Below are 12,044 nucleotides of genomic sequence, written 5' to 3'. Positions count from 1 at the left end.
CACCAGCAGCCCTGAAGCTCCCCCCCTCAATAGATGCATCAGTGGCAATATTGGACTGACTCTTTTATCTGAAGTGTATCTTGAGTAATCCTCTTCTTCTCTGACCCGACTTCTAACCCCTGTCCCTGCCCCGAGCAGGAACCCGGAGTGCAAGAGAGACAGCGAGGGAGCAGAGAGTGAAGGCATGAAACACGCTTCACTTAAGGCTTAAGACGTTTGTTTGCTGTTGCTTTCGCTTGGAATGTTGGGGAGGAGGAGCTGATGAAAAGTGGCAGGAGGTGTAAAACACACCAACAAAAGGGCCTGCTCTAGCATTGCGTTGAATAACATGTACTACTAGCTAATAATTGGAACTAGCCGAAAAAAAAAAAGGTTTATTCTAGAAAAAAAAGATTAAAGGCAAGGTTTATACGATTGACAAGTGTTCAGTTAGAAAAAATGCCCTTGTGATATCCGAGGGTCAAGGTGACCCCAAGGCCCGAAAACAAATGTGTTTTGTTCAGCTTGACCCAGAGATAACACAAGAGATACCACAAACGCTTTTTTTTTCTGGGTCACCTTGACCCTGAGATAACACAAGGGTTAAAGAAATGTGAGCGGAACAACGGAAGGATGTCTACAAACTGGTATTCATCTGAACTTACTCTACCCCTTTCTGAATATGCTTTTAATTTGTCTTCCTTCTTCACTCTTCAGGCTAGAATCCAATCTGCAACCTACTTTATGAGAAGTACTGCCTCGTTCTTGAGCTAATGGTTGAACCTGTCAGAAGGAGAAAGCTGAGCTACAGGCTGGAGCACACACAGGTGGATCAGGACTGTCTCTAGAATCTGTTCTAAGAACCACATGAGACCTCACATTCAGAAAGGAGCAGATGGCCTTTAAATAGCAACAGGCAACAAACCTTTCTTCAAATATAACTTTTCCAGGACTATAAAATGCAGTTAAGTCTCTGTTTACTCTGTACTTTTCCTCTACCACGGGAGGGGCTGTTTAAAGGTCTCCTCTGAATTCTGTCCCTGTAATATTAGAAATACCTGCAGCACACACACACACAGAGGCAAACACATAAACTCATTCACTGCCACTATTTTCAAAGCCTCTGATGACTGAGGGCATTTATTGTCAGGACCATTCATCCAAGGGGCCCCAGCATCCCACATCTTGCCCCTCCACCGCCACTAAAACATGATAAGCATCTGTTATTGCTCTGCAGGAGCCGTGTAGGCCCTGACGCCTCGGCCTGCCTCTGCGACTAGACCCTGTCTGGGCATTTATTTACAGGTCAAAACCTGCATACTGTGTGTGAAGGAGGCAGCAGGACGGGGGAGGAGTGATAGCGCCGAGACTGGATGTACTTAGAAGACGACACAGACCTGCCACAGTTTGGCTGCAGGGTTGCTGTCACGTCTTATTTGACTAATACTGACAATTATTGCAATTTTCATACTAGTCTGGCATGCCTGAAAATGAGATCTGACCTAATGATTGTGTGTCTCAGTGTTCTTCAGGAAGTGCAAGGATTGATTGACAAGCCGGCTACACGTTCTCTGGGATGCATCGTGTGGCTCTATCACTGGTGTGGGGCCACATTATATGCCGTCAAACCAAATTAAAGAGGTGAAAAATATAAGCCTTCATTTGTTTGGAAATGTCACTGGACAAGATAATAATATGTTGAATAATCTCATGACATCATACAAAACATGTTTTTACCATTTTATGGTATATTACAGATTTAAAATGTCTTATATATGTGTAATATGTGTGAATGTGAAAGAAAATCACTTTTAAAAAAAGTTTAATTTAAAGGAGAAGAAATACTGAAAAGAGGAAAATATGTCCTAAAAACAAAGATCTTTGACCGTTGTATTTAGAATTGTGTATTGAATTATAGAGTTAATAAGAAAGAAAATACTGTAAAATAGATTTACAAAAATCAGTTTTGTACTTTTAGTCTGACCCCACAAGGTCTGCATTAGTACAGTCCAAAAGGAGAAACAAAGTTGAAGGTTGAAGCTAACATGATGTACATAATAATAAATATATATAATCTGAAAGAAACATCATCCCCAGCTCTTGAGTGGTTTAAAGATATGGTTTAGGTAACTCTCACATTTAGAGTATTCAGCTTTAGTGGTTTGGTTGTTCTGTGGCTGAAAGTTTCAGTCCAGCTGGATGTTCTCAGAACAGATGGAGGGATGTGTTTTCTTTGAAAAGACTCTGGAAAATATGTTTTTCTTTGGTCAAGATAAATGCCAGAACACACCAATCCCCTCTCCAACACCATCCAACATACGACATGACTGGTACCAACCTATGCTTCTTCTTTAGGAGACCTTTCTTAAGTTGAGGAGGGCCAGAATGAACTCTACTCAATTCAGTTCTGTGGGTCATTTAAGTTGCATTTTCACTGATGTTAATCTCTATGTAAAATGTGATGAATATAACAGTGGTCTTCACTCCTTCAGCCAGCTGTGATCACGTCTGTTTCAGTTTCAGTTTCAGTTTATTTTATTTCAAAGGACAATGTGCAGTTACATTAAAAAGATGGCTGCACCAGATTTAGCACACTGCTACTTTCCATCTTTTTTTCCCCATCTGTTTATACAACAAGTTGCTCGGAGTTGGAGACTTTAGGAGTGGATGACACGCAGTGACAAAAACCTTGATTCTTGAAAGCAGAGTGGGTGAGGTTATGGTAAATAAGATTTAATCTCCAGAAAGTTAAGTTTTTCAGTGGGCGGTGCTTAAGTACATTTTGTAATGTAAATATTTCAATGAAGAGAGTTTTGTACAAACAGACACATACTGATGAGTACAATAGGGGTCGAAGAGAAACACAGACTAACATGTAGTTGCCCTTTAACTACCAGCACTTGGAATGGACAATACATATGTAATACCACAAAACAATTTGATTTGAAATATCAAACTGATTAATATAATTTAAACTACCATTTTCTTTAACTTACCCTCCAGGCACCACGCTTCACCTCCCTTAGTCCCTGATGCGCTACCCAAAGATGCTTCCTCCAACGAAACATGTAATGAACATGATAGCAAAAGAAAATAGTTTTTTATTTGCCCCCTGACAGCAAACAAACCAGAAACTGTTGCAAAATGTGCACCTCCATTAACCAGGGGCCCAGCCCATCATCAGCACTATTCACTATGAAAAAAACACGTACGGTAACAGTATCAGAATAAAACCTATACATTTTTATAAGGATCAATTAAATATACTGTTGAGTTTTATTAGTTTAAATCAATGTTGAGAAGAGACAGTAGATGGATGGGAAAGGGATGGCCTGACCCAGGTTTGGAAGGTGGGCCAGAATTGTAGATGGATTGTGGATTTTATGAGCTAATCTGGACAGAGGGGAGGCATGTGTAGGAGAACTCAAGTAGGTGGATAGATGGAGGGATAAACTTTATCGATCCCTCTATATCGTTGCCAGTGTCAACAACTTTTTTGTGTTAGTAGAGGATATGTTGAATCAAGCTTCTACATTCCCTCCACATTTATTGCTGCCCGATCAATATCTACAAGTCTCCTGGACAAAGTTAAAGAAATACGGAAGTACTATTCTTCATCCGGCCCCTCCAGCCCTTCCTCTTCACCGCGGCCCTTTGTGACCCAGAGGCAGAACATCTGCTTAGCTGCCGGCTTTTCAGCAGACTAGGCTGAAGGGTACCCCGAAACTCAGGGCGTGTGACGGTCTGACAAGGCTTATGAATGTGGGTGCGCACTCGAGGGTATGTTAGGATACGGGACCCCGCAGCTGTTGGGTCTCCCCTCCTGATGGCCGCCCATTGTTCAGGGGCGCTGTGTCCTCAGGTCTCCTGCTCTGTCCCGGTCGCTTTATGGGCCTTTGACTCTTTTCTCAGCCGCACCGCAACTAAATTTACGTCTCTGGACACACAAGCTTCCTGCGAGTGTAAATCAGACGGGATGATCGCTGTCAGAGCGGCGCTGTCGCAGGTCCCACAATCACATTATTCTCAGCACCATTCAGCCGTAGTTTAATCTTTTCCCCAAATCTAAAAAGAACTTTGTACATCAGCTCCCACCATCGGTCACAGATGTTCTCCACACCAAAATAAACCGGTGAACGGATGCCTGTCATCAACACAGCAAGAACGTGTAATAAAATATATGGGTTTTGAACATTCATAAACTGGACCTCTTTTTTCTTTTTTAGAAAGACATTTGAACATTAAGCTGAAATTTCCATTAGCTGTCATTTTTGGAATTTTTAATGCTCCTCTTTAAACCACCATGTAAATGCTTCGTCAGAAAAATTATCCAACTAACTGCTCCTCTTGGAATTTATTACTTATTTTACTCGCTTTCCCAAAATTGGTCTGCATATTTAAAAAACCTGAACCACATATTCCACTGTAAATGTATTCCAAGGACAGAAACCAACAATTAGTCGAGCTCAAAGACCACAGAACAGATCACACCGACATACGACATCATTCCAAATAGAGAGCATCATCAGTCACACAACATTTAGCTCGACTCTCTCCCATCTTCTCCTCTGATACTTCCTTCTCCACCCATCTTAGGAGAAGCACCGGGACACGACATAGAAACATCTATTTGGATGTATTGAAATAGAATTTAAATTACTATTTATGAAATTATTTATTTGTCCGCACTAGAAGAAAAAGAGGTCCAAATTGTGACGAAGAGTTTTTCAAATGAGAAATTTAAATATATAAATTCAATCTTCAGTCAATCTACCAGATACTGGCTTTCGTATGGAAGATTGTATGAGTTGCAGCATCATTACACAGCTGCATATAAACCAGAGCTTCTCTTCTGGACACAAAACCAAATTTCCCTCTTGCTTCTGCTCCACTGTGCTGAATCAGGGTCCGGGTCTGTAATCATCCTCCTGATGCAGCTGCTTCTCTGGATATTTACAGATGTCATTGGGGTGGAAGTGGTGCGCCAACATCAGGGGGCTTCTGTGGAAATATGCAGCAGCAGCGGTTTTGTTCCACACACTCACAGAAAATGAGTGTATTATATGTCCGTCAGATGAGGAGGGAAGAAACCGCTCAATGTTCAAAGAAGAAAAATGTAGTGAAGATGTTTATGTAACTGTTGGAGCTTTGGTTGAGCCACAAGCCTCTTGTTTTTTTTATTTGCTTAAGAGACACATGGTTTCAGAGAGAAGTTCTCTTCACATTAACATACATTTTGCTCTGCCTTGATTGACGGATTTAGTTTAAAACAATAATTTGTGTTTGACCACCATTTCCCTCATTTACTTACAGTAGACTGGAGTTATTCCATGTTACTATGGGTGATAGGTAAAGGAAACCTTGGACATGTTACCAGTCCATAGACAGACAACCATTTCTTACTCACTTACACTGGACACTTTAAAGTCTCTGTATGTATTGGGGTTGTGAGAGGAAAACAGGAGGAAACATAGTTAGGTGCGGCAGAAGCTTACACTCCAGAAAAGACAAAAGCTGGCACGGAGAAAAAAAAGAGAATTCCGAGTCATAAAAATGTAAGTAAGTAAGTTATATTTGTAGAGCGCTTTCTAGACCAGGGTCACAAAGAGCTTAAACAATCAAAACAATACCCTATAAAATATATACTTAAAATATCAAGACAACACAGGAGTGATTGAGAAAAATCCAGCACAAATAAAAACGTCTTAAGATGTTTCTTGAAGGAGTCAGTAGATCCATCAAACACAGAGGGAGAGGAAGATCGTTCAGAAACTTAGGAGCAACAGCCTGGAAGGATTTCTCTCCTCTGGACCGTGTGCGAGGAACCGTCGTTAGATTCTGATCCACAGACTATTTGACTTAAGCATTGTATAAAGGGTACAGTACAAATAAATCAGCTTTATATGGTTAAATGAGTAATTAAACTTGATATTTATCTCAGCTAATTCAATAAAGTTATCTCCAAGTCAGAAACAAAAACAAATCTGAGAAAAAGAAAATGTAAAAGTCAATTGAAAAATACAAAATAAAACCTTCTGAATAAATGGTCAATTAATGAAGTGTAAGAAAAAAGGGAGATGTCAAATGAGATGCAATAAAATGTCATAAGAGTCTGAACTGCTGTCGGCTCGTGACAAAATTCAAAAAGATGTTGGCGACTGTGTGAAAGTGTCATTAGCTGGACACCAGCAGACGCAAGGAGCTGATTTAGGAACGCTGGCTGAATGCTCAATGGCTATCATGAGGTCTTGCCCCCCAGTAAACATGTCACTGTTGACTCGCGGTCCGACACAATGGGTGCCTTTGAAATTTTAACTCCTTGGATTTATTGATCAGCTTTGAGATGCTAAAAGAGGTCGCAAGGAAAATAAATTAGGCTTACTGATTTTATTCATATTTTCTTATCAAATATTTTAACTTGTTTTGTCTTGTCTATGAATAAGAGTTTAATTTAATGTCATTTTAAGAAACAATCAATCATTGAGAATAAAGGACAATATGCTCAAATAATTTTGGTAATGGTATTATAGTCTGTTTACAATGAATTTATACTAGAAAGTCACAAGATTTCTTTTGAAAGGGTCTTTTTGTACATTCATTTAAAGCAGTAGGTAGTTTGGGTACCTTAAGATTTTGTACTTGCATATTTTCATAAAACTTGTGATGACACATCAACTTAAAACTAGTTGAATACCGTATTGAGTATTGTTTTGATTGTTTAAGCACTTTGTGACTCTGGTCTGGAAAAGCGCTCTACAAATATAATATATTATAACGCATATCATATTTCATTATCCACAATCGGATTCATTACCTCATCGGTATCATCCTTCATTCAGCCAATGGAAGTCTGGAAATAGAAAATTCATGCAACTGCTGCAAACTGGGACATGGCAACTCTTGCAACGTTTAGCGAGTGCTCATGGGAAATTTGGTTTACTTAAAATCGCCTAGAATCGCTTTAATAATGTGATTTATTTTTTTTTGCTTTTGTGTTTTATCATTCTATTTCAATTTTATTCATTTATACTTACTAAGAGAACATGTTTTACCCAAGATTGTTGTCAAAGTTTAAATGACCAAGTACTCATTTCATTATTTATAGATATATTTTTTTGAATCTAACATTATTTATTTACTTTGTGAATACTCCTATGAAACAGGTCGTGTAATGGTTTCCCTGGTCTCTGTGGACTTCTGGTGATTTTCCATTAATATGTGATAGTCATCATTCTGCTACTGCTTAGGACCAGCGAGCTGCTCTCGACATGGCCGGGCACATACCTGGAGCAGGAATTTTATCAGAAGCATATTTACCGCCATTCCGTGTCAAACCATGATGACAGATAGCGGAGGAATTCCTCAGATCCGAGAACTCTTCCCAAGTGTAAAAATCTTTCTTCTTTGTCTTTCTTGCAAAAGAGGGTTAAGGTAGGACTCATCAAAAGACATTTGCAGAGGTTGGTCTTTACAAGAAGATGCGGTGATCATAAAGAGTGAAAGGAAAGCTTTATAAGACAACAGTAGCAGTGGTCGATGCTGTGGTGGTTTGTCCAGCAACATTCGTTCCTCAGGGACCATGAGGGGCCTGCAAGCCAGTTTCTCATCTGGTTAAACCAATTTCCCCATTTGAAAGAACATATAATGTGTGCCTATATAGAACTGTTGTTGGTCATTTGGGTCACCAAGTGCTCTCGGACTATCTTGCAGCTTCGAAACCGTCTCTAAACCAGGGCCCCAGTTTAAAGAAGCAGGTTGATTTATTGAGGTTGTCAGTATGAGTAACTTGTAATGTCAAGATCAGAACCGAGTCCAACAGAAGCCTATGTGGAAAATTGAATACCAAGTTTATACCATCATGGCTTTGATGGTCAGGAGAGACGGTATCGGAGGAAAAATCTTGAAAATGAAAAGATCACAAAAAGGCGAGGAGGAAGACAACCAATGGGGGTTGTGTATGTGGTGAATGGTGACGTGAAGAGGAAAGGACTATCGATCATCATTCATTCATTCAAGAAGGGTTAATGTGGAAGGGTGATACAGCAGGCATTTAAAAGCCCACGAATGAGATACGGCTTTATGTTGAAACATTCATCAATGGCTCCATCTAGTGTCAGAAAAGAGGAACAGCAGCGACTTTACCAATTGCAATGTTTAATTATCACAACGGTTCCATTTCAAGTTTACCGAAATAACGAAACACTAGTGGGTTCAGGAGGCGTAGAGATTATATAGTATAATACAATTGCAACCACAAATACACAACAAAAAAAACTGCAGGTTCACTTGTACAGGTTGATTCAAATGGTATAGTTGCAGGATCTTTAAAAATCAATTTATTAACCTAAAAACCACTACTGAAGATGAACACTAAACTAAATAAAGTTCAAACTAGCATGGGATCTATTTTATTTATCAATCAAATATAGGGTTTACATGGTGTATCAAATAAATTGTGTATACAACAACTGAAAGACAGCAAAATAAATCAAATATAAAATCCTGCTTTTTACTTGTGATCTACAGAAACCAGCAACAAACAAAGGTCAGTTTCTTTGATTCGTCTCCACACAGATGGAAAACTGACTTGTGCTTTCAGTGACGTAACAACGACAATATTTGGTGAATGATTTAAAATCAATGTTACCGACAGTCTGGTGTTTAGTCTGCCTTTTGTCGAAGGATTCGCTTTTCCTCCTCCACGAAATTCTTGTCGGAAGTAGCTTGTCCTAAATCCCTCTTCCGCTTCTCCTTCTGCTGGAACGTCTCCACACGACGCTTCTTGCACGACATGTCAGACTCCTTTTTGGCCTCCTCCTCTGACCAGTTTGAAGCCAAAAAAAATGGAGAAGGGGAGGTTTGGGCAGAGAAAGAGGGCAGGGGGGTGATGGCAGTAGGTGCAGGATGGAGAGAATTTGGGTTGTATTTGGGGGTGACAGTGGACAGTTAATCATTATTAAGTTAATTATTTATGAGTAAGAACACATCAGAATCAGAAACTTTGAATCCAAAAACGTTTAATTCGTTGATAATAACGTAATCAGATTTTTTAAACATATCCATCTTAATAATACAACATTATTTGAGATTATGAGAGAGTCTGAAAATCTAAAAGTATTTTTCTACAGTCCATGTTATAGACCCGTTTAAGGTTAAATAAAACTGTATTACTTTTTACAAGTTATTTTTTCAATATGTTGAAAAAGCTTATTAAAAATAACAAAGTTGACCCACATGTACATTTATTAATAGTCAGCGATATACTACCTTTATATTAATTATAACACTTGAATACATATATCATACCAAGCTAGAATATTTTTTAATTTCTGTGTACAATGTTGAGAGAAACTAACCTGAGTCCAACAGCTTCTGCTCCTCCTCTGGTAGAAACTTGGCTTTGCCAGCTCGACCAGGTGCATCGTCACCGTTGTCCTCGTACACACTGGACCACTTTATAGCCATGTCCTGTCCAGGAGGAGGTCCTTTTTTCTTGACCGGTTCTGCAGTGTAGGTCTGTGGCGGGGGCACTGCGTTAGTCAGCCATGGTGTGAACTCCCTGGGAGCCTGGAAGAAAAAAGTTGCATGATGCTGTGATAAGGTTGTTTGCTGTGATGCTGGAAATTAAGAGGCCCTAGTCTCCACTTATATTGTATTGGTTTTCTTAATCAAACAACACTTTTCTGACAATGTATTATATTTATTGGCCTTCTTAAAGATTTTGATGTAAAATAATCCACATGACTGGTCAATGAGACATGCACATCAAGCATCATTTATTGCAGCCAGGGTGCTGCAGAGCAGTAACCCTTTCTACCCCTTGTTTCAAGAGTTGTTTAGAACATTATACACTTTGCAGCTAAATGTGGACAAAACTGAAACTCTGGTGATTGCTCCTGATGATAAGGTTCCAGGGTTGAGTCAGTACTTGGGTGACTTAGGTCAGTCTGTCAAACTGAGCCTGGGAAACCTGGGTGTTGTATTTGATAAAAACATGTCTCTTGTTCAACACTGCAGAAAACTGACCAGAAACTGTTTCCTTCAACTGAGAAAAATCTCTAAACTTGGTAAAATGTTCTGTTGTGTTATCAGTTTTATCTTGATCTTTAAAGTATATACTTTATTGAATATTGTTTTGATTGTTTAGGCGCTTTGTGACCCTGGTTTGGAAAAGCACTTTACAAATAAAAATTACTTACTCACTTACTTACATTAAGGTCTTGAAGTGTTTATTTGAGTTGAAGGGACCAGTTATGCATTTCATGTGGAGCAGCAGTACTTCCACAACTCGACTAGTATAAACCGATCACTGTGACTTCTTTCAATTTAGAGCAACTATTATGACATCAATACATCACTTTTTATACTCAAATGTAAATGTAAACATAAGCAAGGTTCTAAACGTAAATGTATAATTATGATGCATTAAATGTTTTTAGTTACTGCTTATGATATCTATATATTAGTGCCAATTTATTTATGTTTTTATATCAAAGGAGAGTCGCAGTAAGAGTGAGGGGAGTTTCCTAGGAACTTGTTGATAGGTTATAATTTCATTTATTTAAGAAAGAAAACATTGATGATCCTACTCTTCTTTTGCACTTATAATGCCGGTATGTTTAATTGCGAATTGCAGTGTTTTTGGAACAGGTGAAAGCTAGAAAGACCACCTGTCAGTAACTACATGGACATATTTCGTGCATCATAATGGAGTTTAAGAAGTAACGGGTCGTAACAAACGGATCAAACATGTACCTCTTCGGGGGCTTTAACCGCCAGACGATCCCAGTCGATCTGCTTGTTGAGCGGATTGTAAAGAAAGGCAGGTTTGGCCACAGTGTTGAAGAGCTCCTCGGGTTTGGGGAGAGAAGCAGCAACGGCCGTTCGTTTGGTGCCGGAGCTCTCAGGAGACTCTCGTCTCTGCGCGGCTTCGGTCGCGGGTTTTGGGCTCGTTTTTTTCGGGATCCCCGCCTCCCCGTCCGAGTCGCTGCTATCACTTAAATCATCGTAGCTCGAGAAAAAACCCAGAGAGCCAGCCTTAGCTTCTTCTGCCATAATTTTAAATGGACGGTTTTTTTTCTACTAAAGAGGATTACGGAAGGTATTTCACCTAATAGACGCTCATTCGAACTGTAATTTACACTCCATTTTGAATCCACCTCCAAAACAGTCGTAAAGCTTTGTCGGGTCGTAAAACACACTCCCGTAAAAAGCACTGTCGCAAAGCATGGTCGTAAAAATGAGCATATGCGTTGAAAAACATTTAAATTGTTATGTTAGAGTTCTTTTGATTTATATATCTATTTCCAAATATTGCACCATACACTGTAACAAAAAAAATGTTAAAACGGGAAAAAAAATAGAAAAATGTTTTTTCTTAAAAAACAAAATATATGGATCACACTAAATCAGTTTGAGCGGCTTTTCACGATCTTAAAATGCCCTTAGATAAAGTTAATGGGATATGGCATACATTTTGCACATGCGTATCTTTGTCGCTAGAGGGCTGTATAGTCCCAAAAATAAGATTACCGAAAAAGATCTTTAAAAATGTAAATATGATAGTGTATTAAAACATGTTTTTAAAATGTCTTGATTGGGCTCTTAAGAAGTTGCCTTCTCTTTAGTATTTCTCTGATTATGCACAATTCAAAATGTTTAGGAATTAAAAATACCTCAATCATCAGAATAAAAATCAGGTTATGATAATGGTTTACAGTCTTTTAAAACGAATTAAATCGTGTGTAAATAAAATAAAGTGTAAATAAATAATGATAAAACTACTTCAAAACTATTTATTCAAATATAAGGTTTACACTTTACTGACTTAATTAGAATGATGAGCATGTTTAAGTTTTGGTCATGATTGAATCAAAAAACATTTTTAATGTTTACAATTTAATTATCTCATATTTCAATTCAATTGAATTCAAATCTAAGTGAAAACATTAACGATTTATCACTTATGCAAAGTATGTTATTTGTTATGTGTCTGTTGGCAAAATACCCTTAACAGATTTTATTGAAATTACAGTACATTTTATGAATTATAATGTCCAGGAAAA

General features: G+C 38.5%; 1 protein-coding gene across 1 annotated transcript; it reads right to left on the bottom strand.

The window, feature by feature from the left end:
- Nucleotides 1-8,116: 8,116 nt before the first annotated feature.
- Nucleotides 8,117-11,150, bottom strand: c2h1orf52 (chromosome 2 C1orf52 homolog). The gene is made up of 3 exons (XM_087783118.1): nt 10,735-11,150; nt 9,336-9,546; nt 8,117-8,798 (listed from the first exon to the last, which is right to left on the bottom strand). The coding sequence occupies exons 1-3, from the start codon at nt 11,032-11,034 to the stop codon at nt 8,641-8,643; spliced, it is 669 nt and encodes a 222-aa protein (XP_087639244.1). The 5' UTR covers nt 11,035-11,150; the 3' UTR covers nt 8,117-8,640.
- Between the last annotated feature and the right edge of the window lie 894 nt (nt 11,151-12,044).

The sequence above is a fragment of the Callionymus lyra genome, chromosome 2, assembly GCF_982586985.1.
Source record: "Callionymus lyra chromosome 2, fCalLyr1.hap1.1, whole genome shotgun sequence".
Taxonomy (NCBI): Eukaryota; Metazoa; Chordata; class Actinopteri; order Syngnathiformes; family Callionymidae; genus Callionymus; species Callionymus lyra.
This window is presented reverse-complemented; position numbering and strand designations above follow the sequence as displayed.

Excerpts from the sequence above, each read along its gene's own strand:
- c2h1orf52 (XM_087783118.1), bottom strand. The coding sequence starts at position 11,034 with ATGGCAGAAGAAGCTAAGGCTGGCTCTCTGGGTTTTTTCTCGAGCTAC. Across the intron at positions 9,547-10,734 it reads CGGTTAAAGCCCCCGAAGAG|GCTCCCAGGGAGTTCACACC; the intron begins GTACATGTTTGA and ends TTTTTCTTCCAG. Across the intron at positions 8,799-9,335 it reads GCAGAAGCTGTTGGACTCAG|AGGAGGAGGCCAAAAAGGAG; the intron begins GTTAGTTTCTCT and ends CAAACTGGTCAG.